Source organism: Vanacampus margaritifer, chromosome 12 (assembly GCF_051991255.1).
Source record: "Vanacampus margaritifer isolate UIUO_Vmar chromosome 12, RoL_Vmar_1.0, whole genome shotgun sequence".
Taxonomy (NCBI): Eukaryota; Metazoa; Chordata; class Actinopteri; order Syngnathiformes; family Syngnathidae; genus Vanacampus; species Vanacampus margaritifer.
This window is the reverse complement of record NC_135443.1, coordinates 11,680,486-11,693,478: the sequence shown is the minus strand read 5'-3', so window position 1 is coordinate 11,693,478 and position 12,993 is coordinate 11,680,486. Positions and strand designations below refer to the sequence as shown.

Genomic DNA, 12,993 nt, shown 5'->3' with positions numbered 1-12,993 from the left:
CTTTCCTCCATGTTACTGCTGGATCATTCCAAAATTGGAACACATTTTATATCCCACCCATCAAATTTTAAATAGTACACATACAAAACACTAAAATGTGCAGTTTCTGAGTAAATTTACTTGTCCTAAAACCAAATCTGAAAAAAAAAACTGAGAAAAGAATGCTTGAAAATAGTTTTTAAAATACCAAATAAGTCTGGAGTACCCTCTAAAATGTATTTTTTCTCTTGTCCCACCCCCTACTGACCAAATTGAATCCCTCAAATAAAGTTGAAATGTCACTTGTAACTGTCGGAACATTTGTTTTAATATACACACACTTATTATTCATGGACGAATTTTAAAAAAGACTGTCTACATCAGAGGTGGGCAATCTCGGTCCTCGAGGGCCGGAGTCCTGCAGGTTTTGGAGGTTTCTCACTTCCAACACAAGCTGATTCCAATCAACAGGATCGTTATCAGGTTTAGGCAGAGCTTGCTGATGAGCTGATCATGTATCAGCTGTGTTGGAGAAGGGCAACATGGAAAACCTGCAGGACGTCGGCCCTCATGCCCACCTCTCTGGTCTACATGGACCAATTAAATCAGTACCCAAAGCAATGTAAAAACATTGTAGTTGCCACTTTAATCCACGGGGAGGCAGTGTAGCACATACAAAAAATGATTTTTATAAAAGAAGAAATTGACTTAAAAAAATTACTTGATGAAAATATATTGCGTGACGCGTTGTGTGCGCGTGTTTTGGAACGAGGATTAATTGTAAAAGACTGTGTCTCACTGTATTGCTCAGGCTGCACTACAGCGTCTATTCACAGGCGCGATCCCGCTACTGAGCGGTACGGGGGCTTTGACCTGCTCCGTTGCCGACCTGGGCCGGTGCACCCCTCTTTAGGCGACCTGGTAGTCCCGAGCTCCCCCGGGAGCACCATATCGATACCGAACTTAGCGCGGACACCCGCTCGACATAGTGCACTGTAGCTCAGAACCCCTGAGCTCAAACGATCCGCCAGCCTCAGCCTCCCAGTAGCTTGGATTACAGGCGCGCGCCACCGCACCCGGCGAGAAAAACCTTCACGAATAGTGCTTTTAAGTTAAACACATATGGCGTGAGTAGGTGTTATGGCGACATCTACTGGGTGCTTCAAATATTGCTGTCGGCACAATACTCCCAGGAGCAATTGGTTAATTAAAGCCCTGAGAAATAATTGACTTGGATAAATTAGAATATCCACTTCTTGTCCATGTCATTATTATTTAAAAAGAAAATGCATAAATAGTTGGGGGTCATTGAGCTGCTGCTGCTGCTGCTGATGATGATGATTAGATGTGTTGGGAATAAAAGTATAGTTGTCAGAAAAATAAATACTTTGTGAAAAATCTACTTGCTCGAGTAGAGTGAAGTATACAGTATTTTGAATGTCGTCAAAATAGGGCTGTGCAATTAATCGAAATTTGATTCCAATTACAAAATCAGTATAATCGTCCAAAATTATTATTATTTTGAGTTCTAAACGTATACATTTGCACCTTTTTTTTATTTTAAAAATAACTTCTTCTTCTTTTTTTAATCCATTTAGTTTCGTCCAAAAGGAACTTGCATAATTATAGTGTTACAAATAATTGTATTTGTCTTAATATATATATATTTTTTTCGTTTAAACATTTTCTTGTTTTGTACTAAAACAAAAAAAATGATGTCACGTATTAGTCACGTGCTTTTGTTACTTTGGGATTTTTTGGCAGTTATAGTTAGTTGTTTACAATAACTGCTCGTTTATTCTGTGACTATTAATCTGCTCCACGTTTCAATGGCCTTCACGCGCTTGTATGTTTCGGAGTGTGCAACGGCACTTTCACTTTCGTACAACCGTGTCGTGTCCGTGCGTAAATTTTGTCAACAGTAGAATGCAGTAAACAGCGCATGCGTAACTGTATCTCACCGAGCCCACAACGTTGTGGACGCTTCGAGACATTTCTTCCACATCGTGATGTAAAGAGTACGTCAGTAACGGAAATACCGCGACTTGACCTTCAACTTAAAGGTAACCACGTTTGCGCCCATCTATACGAGCAGCAACTAAAACTGCACGATGAGGGACAAATACGAACTTCAGTCCTTTCTATTATCAGTTTGACGCTTGATTCTTATGTTTACTCTTGTGTCTGGCCGATATAGAAATCGGCATGATGACTTTTGTATGCAAAGTATAATCGACAATGCTTGATAAATATGTCCAACTTGACGCGTAGTACTGCTCCAGCAAGCATTTGTTGACAGATAAGGAAGGGTATGTGGAGTGTAGTAGTGGAGCAACAGTGGGAATCAACGTGTCTTTGACAACGTGATCTACACGACAATAGCGTCATCGGCGCAGTCTACATTGGTAAGATTGCTGCTTTTTACCGCCTTGTCTTACGATGCAGATTCCACTGGGTATTCCGAGTCACGCTGTCTCCAAAACCGTGCGAGCCTGAGTTAAGAGATAATTTAAGTAGTGCAATGCCAAGCAAAAGGGGACGTCCAACTAGCTGCGCTGTAGTAACGGCATTTTAGAGCTACAAAGCCTTCAGAAACAGCTGCTGTATCGATTTTAAATGAAAAGCTAGGTAGGTGGTAATCTTAGCTAAAGCTAACAGTAGCGCCATCGTGCAAAGGACGTGCAAGTAAGAAAGCTAAAACCGTGCGTAAAGATAGTGCTAACGTTATGCTAGCTGCTAGCTTGTGTTTAGCCCTATGTTGTATTTGTTCGAAATCGCTGACTACCGTAAACGTGGTCGACCTAATTGGCAATTTAGTTCATAACAAGCTCATTAGGTGGTCTGAGGCCGGGGATGAGAGTTCATTTTAATTTGGAATGCAAACCGGAAGTGTCGTCGTAGCCTTGGCTACTTTAACAGCTTGATAAGCATAATTTTCAATGGTGTCCCTGTTTGTGAAGATGTCTGGAGTAATCACAAATTGATGTTGCCACATACCACACGTTTTCGTTTACCACGCCCACTGGTCTGCTCTGTAATTCTAATAGAAATTTGCTTACGTATTTGTGTCAGTCTGTGTGGTTTTATAGTTTGACCTGAATTATCTCTTCATTTGTCTCTTATTTTTGCACATAGGCTCCTGCTGGCTGATTTAGCCACAAGGAAGGACCACAATGCTGTGTTGGGGCAATGCTTCCTACGGCCAGCTCGGTTTGGGGGGCATTGATGAAGAGATAGTGGTGGAGCCAAGGAAGTGTGACTTCTTCCATGCGAAGCGAGTGCGCGATGTAGGCTGCGGACGCAAGCACACAGCCTTCGTGCTGGAAGATGGCACCGTATACACATGTGGCTGCAGTGATCTAGGTCAACTGGGCCACGAGAAGTCCCGGAAGAAACCAGGTTGGTGCTTTTATTTGCCGGTTTTCATGCCGGTAGATTAAGTGCATTTCCCGCTCACTGATTGTGTGAATCTGAGAGTAAATGGTTGTTTGTTTCAATGATTCTGCATGTATTTGACTGGTAGAGTCCAGGGTGTCACATCATCTTGCCTGTTTCCCAAAGTCAGCTGGGATAGGCTCCAGCTCACCTGTGACCCTGAAGAGGATAAGCGGTCGTTGAAAATGGAAGGATGTTCAGACCTTTTGTGAATGGGCTCATCCAGTAAATGTCTTTTTGTCCTCCATTAGAGCAGGTTGTGGCTCTGGACGCTCAGATCATAATAGCCGTGTCTTGTGGAGAGTCGCATACACTTGCCTTGAATGACAGCGGGCAGATTTTCTCGTGGGGCCTTGGTTCAGATGGCCAGCTGGGCTTAAACAACTTTGAAGAATGTGTTCGTGTGCCTAGGTACGTTTTTGCTCTTTTTTTAAATTTTTTTATTTTTTAAATGTACCAGTAATCACAAAAATGACACAAAAACGAAACTTTTCTATCCTTTGTCCTTGACGACGGCAGAAACATCAAGACTTTGGCTGATGTTCAAATCACTCAGGTAGCCTGTGGGTACTGGCACTCACTAGCACTTTCAAAAGGTGAGGATTGTTTATACGCACTATTATGACAAGCGCAATCTTCTGGACATGATTATTTTGTACCCATCAGGGAGCCAGGTTTTCTCCTGGGGTCAGAATCGATACGGACAACTCGGGCTCGGAGTAAACGGACAAAGCATTTCTACCCCTCAAATCATTCATTCTCTGCAGGGCATTCCTTTTGCTCAGATATCAGCAGGTGGCGCTCACAGCTTCGCCCTCACTCTCTCGGGAGCTGTGTTCGGTTGGGGCCGTAACAAGTTCGGTCAGCTGGGCCTCAGTGACAGCAATGGTGAGAGTAGCTACTATAAGTTAAATTATTTGAGGGTTTTTTTCCCCCCACAACAGCTCATTCATTAAAATATATTTTTTCTTTCTTCACTATGAATATTAACTCATTCACTGCCATTGACGGCTATAGACGTCAAAAATTCATTTGAACTATTTTTTTAGCATTTTTTTTCCCACTTTTGTTAACAAGAGTATGAAAAAAAAATTGTAGATTTAGACCAGATATAAAATTTGTGAGTGATCATGAGTTAACTATTGAATTGTCATGCGATTAATTACAATTAAAAAATGTAATCGCCTGACGCCCTAATTTTGATAATCTTTTCTTTTTTTGAAAAAAATATTATTTTAAAAACTAAAAGAAAAGATTATTAAAATTATTATAAATTATGTCGTCAGGCGATTGCACATTTTTATTAATCACATTACTTCAATAGTTAACTCATGATTAATCACAAAAAAATATATCTGTTCTAAATGTACAATAACAACTTTTTTCTAGGTTTTCATACTCTTGTTAAAAGTGGCAAAAATGTTAAACTAACCTAAATAGTTTAAATTAATTTTTGACGTCTAAATTCGTCAATGGCAGTGAATGAGTTAACTAATCATTCATAGACGCTTGCTTTTCTTTTTTATTTCCCCAGACCGGTGTTTTCCAGCCCTGCTGAAGTCACTTAGATCGCAGAAAGTAATTTTTGTCTCCTGTGGAGAAGATCACACAGCAGCCCTGACAAAGTTAAGTTATAGTCTGTAACTGGGTAGGAATTAAATTCAGTATCACAATTTGGCTCTGTAAATCTTTATTATTTTGTTTTTTTTCATAGATTGTTAGCCAAGTTTTTTTTTTTTTTTTTTTTTTTAAGGAAAATAATACATGTACAACTTTTTTCCTGGATACAATTCCAATTTTATTCTCAACATTATTTGTTGAGAACTGGTGTCACTGCTTCTATAGGAAGGGGGTGTCTTTACATTCGGAGCAGGAGGATATGGTCAGCTGGGGCATAACTCTACAAATCATGAAATCAATCCACGGAAGGTCTTTGAGCTCATGGGAAACGTGGTCACGCAGATCGCATGCGGAAGGTAAGACTGCTCTCTCTGTGTTAGAAAATCATTTCATACGTATTCAAGTTTCCAATCATTTTTTGCAATTAAAGGCAGCACACGCTGGCTTTCACACCCTCATGCGGAAAGATGGACTCATTTGGTCTGGGTGGGAACGGACAGCTTGGGACCCGCTCCAGCTGCAACAGGAAAAGCCCGGGCCCCGTCAAGGGTCCCTGGATACACTCTGTGGATTCAGATGATAGCGGTGAGACGCAGTGGAATATGATCCGTCAAAGTAGCTACAACATTATGATGGACAGCTAAGAAATTAGTGAATGAATCCAGCATAACCTGCCATTAAAATGTATTCAAGTAACCTCTTGTACATTTTACCTTCACAGTCATGAATCAGAACTGCTGCATCAAGAGGATTTATGCTGGAGGAGACCAAAGCTTTGCTCACTATTGTATTGCCAACGTAAGTTTTTATTTAGTAACAACTTACATGACAGTAGAATTATTCAGTGTAGCAAATGCTTTATTATTATTATTATTTTTATCTGGGTTGTTCCTGTAGAGCCTGCAAAGCCTTGATAATGTGGCAACACCAGACGCTCAGCGAAAAGTTCTTACTTTGAATGAGGAAACCATCCAAAGATGGCTGAACCATACGCCAGGAAGACTCCCGCTAGAAATCTCCAAGTAAAGTCCTCTCTTCACAACAGAGTTGGCTGACTGTGTATTACAGAACAAAATTGTACATGGTTTAGTCATTTCTTCATTTCGAATTGGCGGTAAATCCAGCCATGCTCATTTTGTTTCGTCCTTGTGATTCCCTCAGTGAGATTGACCTGGTGTTCTCAACTGCCAGCTGCCTCAACGGATCCTTCTTGTCTGTGAGGTAAGTAGCCAAAGAAGCAAAACACTTGCGGAGTTAATCCTTGTAGATGCTCACGGAGCTTTGATTTATTTGAGGTGAAACGGGTAGCCTTGTTTGACTTTGCACAGGCAATTCTCCCTTTTTGTTTGCTTATCCAGTCAAGCAGGGTACACACATTACTACAAATGTAATTTAATTACTACACATTTAACAAGCTGTCATAGTACAGAGGCTATTTTTAGTTAACGAAAATGATCGAAATAACAAAAACTTAAAGTCAACATTTTTGTTCACAAAAAATAAAAACTAACAGGCTTCATTTTACGCCTACAAAACTATCAAACTAATAATTATAGCAGAAATGTTCTTCATTTTTGTTTTTGGTCATTCATTTAATACATGAGCATTTGAGGTTGATATTAACCGGAATAAGGCTGCTTGAAAGTGTGTCGCACGGAAGTGACATCATCAAATAGAAAAAACCTTCAGATGATGTTGCTCCTAGGCGACAATTTTGCTTGTTTGACTTTTTTTTTTTTTTTTTTTGGTCTCCAATGGCTCGCCTCGCTTGCTTTTTTATATAACTCAGCCGAAATATAATGCTATGTAAGAAGTGCGTTACTTTTTTCATTTTATCATTGTGTTTTTTTTTAATACACAACATTTTTTAAAAAAGAACTAAACTAAAACTGAGTGTTTTTTAAATAACTAAAAGTAATAAAAACAGAGCCACCTTGAAAAACTAATTCAAAATAACTACATTAAAATTATATATATATATATATATATAATGAAAATTCCAAAACTCTATTAACCCTGCATAGTACCAAAACTGACCAGTAAGGGGCAGCATGGTGCCACAGCCAGACTAACAAACAGACTGGCAGACTGCCTCATTGAAGAAAAAGTAGTAGTAGCATTGGAGGTTAGCGAGGCTAACTGTTAGCTTGTGCGATAACTACATTGCAAATACCTAAGCGCGAACATGACCTCCATGTTCATGCAGTTACAGAATGTTCTTTTTGAAACCGGATCCAATCCAGTTACATATCAATTGCGCATCTCTGTCACCAGTCATCGAGATCACTACAGTACCAGCAGTAAATGTTCAGGGATCGATATGAACATGGCCCGTCTCCTGTTTCACAGACTGATCACACCCGACTACCCTGAGATAGCCCAACAGGTCAGTCACCAATAAATCAATTACGACGATTGATTGTCACAAAGCAGACTTGTAAACTCTCTTGCTCACTGTCAGATTGCCGCGAGTGTGGAGAAGAATCTAATTCCCCGACTAAGCAACTCCCCTCCAGACATAGAAGCACTGAGACTCTACCTCACTCTTCCAGAATGCCCTCTCTTCAACGATCCCAACAATTATGTGACGATCTCCATCCCGTTTGCCAAATCACTCCTCAGCCTGAAAGAAGCTCCGCTTAAAGTGCTAGGTAGGAGGAAAGGCGGCGGCCATGTTGCTTCGCGTTTCTCGTTCCTCTTTTCTGAGTGTTTTGTTTGCCTCAGGAAACTGGTGGTCCACATTTGAGCCGCAAGTCTTCCAACGGCTGGTGGAGGTGTACAAAGAAGTGGTGGTGTACCTGCTCCAGATGCACAAGGTCGGAATCCCATCGACGGAGCAACGGATTTTCTCCTGTTTTCTGGACACGTCGCTCCGACTGCTGGAGATCCTTTACATAGTAAGAAATGGGAGAGATTGGATTCAAGTTTGTGAAAACACATTTAAAATGACAAAACACACAAATTTACAACTTCTTTACAAAGTCTTAGAAAAACTTTCCGCTATTTTGGACTGTAGGATACCTTTATCTCCAAACTTGTGTTTGCTAGGTGACCTAACAACAACTGACTTACCACATAAACAATTTCGATCTACACTTGTAGCCCTTACTATCGCTAAAAAAAAACAATTCTTGTTAACTGGAAAAATAAACAAACTCTGAATATCGACCAATGGTCTAACCTCCTCATAAATCACATTTTAATGGAAAAAATATCTGCGTCAAATAAAAACCAAATATCAAAATTTATAGAAACATGCATGGTCTACGTATATAGAATTTTTTAACCTAATTCTGGTTACTTAATTCTGTCTGTTAGCGAGAGCCACTACATCGTGATAACTTACATTGATGTTTCTGCATTTGGCAATTTATTATTATATTATATTATTAGTATGGGATTTTTTTTTAATGGGCTTTAGGTGAACTGATGAATACACACGCACGCATGCACGCACATGCACATGCTCACCCACATACAAAAAAAATATATATATATATATATATATATATATATATATGTGTGTGTGTGTATATATATGTATATATATTTAAAAAAAAAAAACATTTTATTTATTTATTTTTTTAATTTACTTTTTTTTTAAAAAGGAGAGCAATGATGATGTCAAATCGAATGAACAATACTGAGCTCTCCTGAGAGAGAAAATAAAATGGGAGAGATGGGTCTCGTTTTTGTTTTGGCATTTGAATTCATTTCTTTTTTTCTGGAGAGCTCAGTATTTTTCATTCGGTAATTTTACCGATTTTATATGTCATCATCATTGCGCTCCTTTTTTTTTTTTTGAATTAATTTCAATGAGGAAACATAAGTGCATAGAATTGTATGAGCTTGGTTGAGTCGTTTCTTCATTTGTGCCACCTCAGGTGAACGAGAGAGGCGGACACATTATACAGTACGATAAATTCTACATTCACGAGTTGGATGACTTGATAGACATCAGAAATGACTACATGACATGGATTCAGAGACAAATGTATCCAGCGGTAAGTATTTTGCATGAAATGCCAATTTTGTCTGCAAGTTGTAGGCTAATGTGGCTCATCTGTCCTCAGGGTCATGACGGTGTGGTGACTATGTGCAGGTATCCCTTTGTTTTCGACGCCCCGGCAAAGACGACTCTGCTACAGACTGATGCGGTCTTACAAATGCAGGTAAATAAGAGCAAAAAAACCTCTTGCTTCAAAGAATCCAATCAATATTTTCTGTATTGATAGATGGCGGTGGATCAGGCTCAAATGCAAAACTTGAGTTCCATGTTCTTGCCTGCTGTGGAATCCGTCAACCCATGCCTCATCCTCATTGTCCGGAGGGAAAATATAGTCGGTGACACCATGGAGGTTCTCAGGAAGTCAAAGAACGTCGACTACAAGAAGCCACTAAAGGTTTATTTGAGAGTTTATTCCGTTGAATCCGAAGATGTGTCTGTTTGTGAAACGCGCGGCGGTGACTCCTCACGGCAGGTTATCTTCGTGGGAGAAGAGGCGGTCGACGCAGGAGGTGTGAGAAAGGAGTTCTTCCTCCTGATTATGAAAGAGTTGTTGGATCCAAAGTACGGGATGTTCCGTTACCATGAGGAATCCAGACTCCTTTGGTTTTCGAGCAAGGTTTGACACAATGGAATGCTAAATTGAGTTGAGCAGTTGTGACACCGTTTTGTTCCTTCCAGACATTTGAGGACATCGAATTGTTCAACCTGATCGGAGTCATATGCGGTCTGGCCATCTACAACCTCACCATTGTGGAGCTCAACTTCCCAGTGGCCCTCTACAAGATGCTTCTGAAGAAGAATCCCACGTTAGAGGACCTGAAGGAGCTCAAGCCGGATGTGGGGAGGTAAGGTCAAGGGTCATCATCGAAGCTGTTAAAGATAAAGAGTCAGAATTATTGGAACTGCCAGTTCAAGATGTGTGAATACTTGGTGATAAAATGTATGTTTTGGATATTCACATTTTGATGTCAAACCCAAATTGGCCTAAAATGTACATTTAAACTCATTTGAAAAATTATCTAATCGCTTCAATTTGTTAATAGCTGCATTTATCAATAAATAAAATGTGAAGATATACGTTAAAAAAAAAAAAAATCCCTACTGACGGACAAAATGAAGCAAAGGATTTGTTTGGTTTCCCTCCAAATGGCAGCCTTTGCAATTTTGAATTTCATTTGAATTCATTTAAATGTTGAGTGCTAATTTTAAACATGGCAGTTGCCGCACTTTCACACAGTCTAATTGATAAACATTTTCATTTGCCTTGATCTAGGAGTCTCCAACTGTTGCTGGACCACACTGAAGACAACCTTGAGGAAACCTTCTGCTTGAACTTCACAGTAAGTAGCAGAAATTAAGCTAGCATGTTATCCTTGTACTTAAAAAAAAAAAAAAAATGTTTATGGATTTTCTTTACCTTTTTTTCTTTTTAGATCACAGAGGAAAACTACGGTGCCACAGAGGTGTTGGAACTCATACCCAACGGTGAAAACATCAATGTGAATAAATCCAACAGGTAACTGGTTAAGCTAGTTTTGACTTTGCTAGTAAAACTGTGTGATCAAACCCAATCTATGCACACGTGCGGAACCATTTCTCCATCCAGGCAGGATTTCGTCAACGCGTACGTGGACTACACGTTCAACGCGTCAGTCGCGCCGCTATTTGAGTGCTTCTATGCAGGCTTCCACAAAGTATGTGGAGGCAAAGTTCTGGAGCTCTTCCAGCCCAATGAACTACAAGCCATGGTGATCGGCAACACCAACTACGACTGGACCGAACTTGAAAAGGTTTTGCATCATTTGGCCGCTCATATTTGAATCAACATTTTAGTAGAATGACCTGGGTGGGGTAACTTGTAAAATGTAACATTTAATACTGTCATACCTCTTTTTTTTTTCAGAGCACTGAATATAAGGGAGAGTACTGGGCGGACCATCCCACCATCAAGCTCTTCTGGGAAGTGTTCCACAAACTTCCTTTAGAGAAGAAAAAAGAGTTTCTCTGTAAGTGTTTCTGTTCCTTGGAGCATGAATTTAGTCACAAACATGAAATGGTTGTTGTTGTTTTTTTGTCCCCTTCAGTGTTCCTCACAGGAAGTGATCGCATACCCATTTTGGGCATGAAAAGCCTTAAACTAGTGATCCAGCCGACCAGTGGTGGAGAACATTACTTGCCCGTCGCCCACACGTGCTTCAACCTGTTGGACTTGCCCAAATACACAAATGCACAAACACTGCGTGAGAAGCTTCTTCAAGCTATCGATCATAACCAAGGCTTCAATCTAGCATGAGGTCACTTGGGAAGGTCCGGATGATCATGTCCACCGTATTCACAGAGGTTTTGCTTTGCAGACTGTAGGAACGGTGAAGTGTGAGCACTGCTTGCAAAGAAGCTAACAAGACACACTATGGCAACTTTTTGTGTTACTTGGATATTATAGTTACACTTAAAGAAGGGGATATTGCAGTTATGTGCTTCAAATGTTTGGATATGGCAAGTACAAGGAAGTAGTGTTACAGTACAGTAACGTATGATTAGCTATGGTGCTACGTTACTGACAGTTGACATTTAATTTTGCAACATTATGAGGTTGAACATGGACTATAAATTGACCAGATTTCATGAACACTTTCAAAACATGCTCGCTTCGGTGCAGCTGGGATGATAAAATCGCACATTTAAAAGAGCTAACAAAGTCCGCCCCCTCATGCATGAAATGTGTGCTATAGAAATGAGTGTACTAACCTTTGTTTCACATCAATTCTATTGTGACAATTGATACAGAACCGTGCAAAACATTTGCTTGGAGTGCTTTGAAGACTCAAATGGTCAACGAATAAAATGCTGGTCATTGTCAGGAGACAGTATTTTGATTTATTGGTGACAGATTTGTATCCAAGAAGAAATTGCCGACAGTCCTTGAAGCGATTGAAGGTATTAGTTGATTACTATATTAAGTGTAATCTTTGCGTGTTCAAAAATAATTGAAAAATGAGATCTGATGAAGAAGCTTCTTTTGCAAAAGATTTATTTTAGGAGCTCCTAAAAGACACAAGACATGCTTACATTCAAAGGTGATGTTAAGCCTCGAGTGTGTCCATATGAAAAACACACAGTCGCTTTATAGAGGAAAAAAGCATACTCCTCCTCTGAGGCTGGACAAAGGGTTAGCAATTATAATAAACAGACAAGTGATTCATTGACATGTTTACTCCAGTCTTGTCCAGAGCCGGAAATATATGACTAGACAGGTACGACCCTGCGACCTAGACTCCCTAAGACCCACAGTGTTATCAACTTGAGAACATGCATGCCTCCCATGTGCATTCCTGTCTCACCAGCTGGAAGGGAGTGAAAAGTGTTATTCCTTACACTACAGTTATATGTCCAATATATTTCACACAAACATTATCAGTTAAATGGCATCTATATACTATAAGTAAATTCATAAACAGTAAAAATATGCTTAGAAAATGTTAAATGTCTTCACGGTAAAACGTGATGTTAATATTACTTTTGGTGGTATTTTAATGAGGCAACTCATGATGGACCAGCTGGTAATAAGACGCCCTCGTGAAACCAGGACCACACAATCGCAGTGTTGTCCTTCGCACCCGTGCAAGATTTGATAAGTCAATTTGGATTGCATGTCGAGTACAAATATTTTTCTTTAGTTAAACATCACTTACAAATGCAGCCCACCAGTCTCTTTCGTTCTATGGGGTGTATGCCACGAAGGAGGCAGGACTTCCGGATTTTCACACATTAGTGTTGTTTCTGGTTCCGGTTTGCGACGTGTGGGCCGCGTCACAGCACTTGCGCTTCCGTCTTTTCCTAGTTCTAGCGCTTGCTGGACACGACGTTCCAGGCCGGTGGCTTGTTACTCATCTGTGGGTACTCTTAGAAATTGTCAAACAATGTTATGTATAAAATTAATTCAGCCATGG

The 12,993-nt window shown here is 40.0% G+C and overlaps 1 protein-coding gene and 1 long non-coding RNA gene across 7 annotated transcripts; one reads left to right on the top strand and one right to left on the bottom strand.

Moving 5' to 3' along the window:
• Positions 1-1,924: 1,924 nt before the first annotated feature.
• On the top strand, positions 1,925-11,906 carry herc4 (HECT and RLD domain containing E3 ubiquitin protein ligase 4). Of its 5 annotated transcripts, XM_077581994.1 has the most exons (24): positions 2,067-2,384; positions 3,115-3,378; positions 3,666-3,825; positions 3,934-4,010; positions 4,081-4,302; positions 4,949-5,040; positions 5,260-5,390; positions 5,465-5,619; positions 5,756-5,832; positions 5,932-6,056; positions 6,196-6,255; positions 7,309-7,420; positions 7,496-7,685; positions 7,759-7,931; positions 8,919-9,038; positions 9,108-9,206; positions 9,270-9,437; positions 9,516-9,659; positions 9,722-9,888; positions 10,317-10,383; positions 10,477-10,559; positions 10,650-10,833; positions 10,947-11,049; positions 11,128-11,906. In XM_077581994.1, the coding sequence occupies exons 2-24, from the start codon at positions 3,153-3,155 to the stop codon at positions 11,334-11,336; spliced, it is 3,144 nt and encodes a 1,047-aa protein (XP_077438120.1). In that variant the 5' UTR covers positions 2,067-2,384; positions 3,115-3,152; the 3' UTR covers positions 11,337-11,906. The 5 variants fall into 5 exon arrangements, with proteins under 5 accessions (XP_077438117.1, XP_077438116.1, XP_077438120.1 ...); XM_077581991.1 differs by lacking the exon at positions 2,067-2,384 and adding an exon at positions 1,925-2,042 and having other exon boundaries at positions 8,919-9,206; XM_077581990.1 differs by having other exon boundaries at positions 2,065-2,384; positions 8,919-9,206.
• Positions 7,775-12,800, bottom strand: LOC144061487 (uncharacterized). 2 transcript variants are annotated; one of them, XR_013296196.1, is made up of 4 exons: positions 12,736-12,800; positions 10,931-11,022; positions 9,790-9,913; positions 7,775-7,922 (listed from the first exon to the last, which is right to left on the bottom strand). It is a non-coding gene; the product is annotated as an uncharacterized LOC144061487 (long non-coding RNA). The 2 variants fall into 2 exon arrangements; XR_013296195.1 differs by lacking the exon at positions 7,775-7,922 and having other exon boundaries at positions 9,427-9,913.
• Between the last annotated feature and the right edge of the window lie 193 nt (positions 12,801-12,993).

Coding starts and splice junctions, on each gene's coding strand:
- herc4 (XM_077581991.1), top strand. CDS start 3,153: ATGCTGTGTTGGGGCAATGCTTCCTACGGCCAGCTCGGTTTGGGGGGC. Junction 5,833..5,931: donor CTCACTATTGTATTGCCAAC/GTAAGTTTTTAT, acceptor TTGTTCCTGTAG/AGCCTGCAAAGCCTTGATAA. Junction 9,207..9,269: donor ATGCGGTCTTACAAATGCAG/GTAAATAAGAGC, acceptor CTGTATTGATAG/ATGGCGGTGGATCAGGCTCA.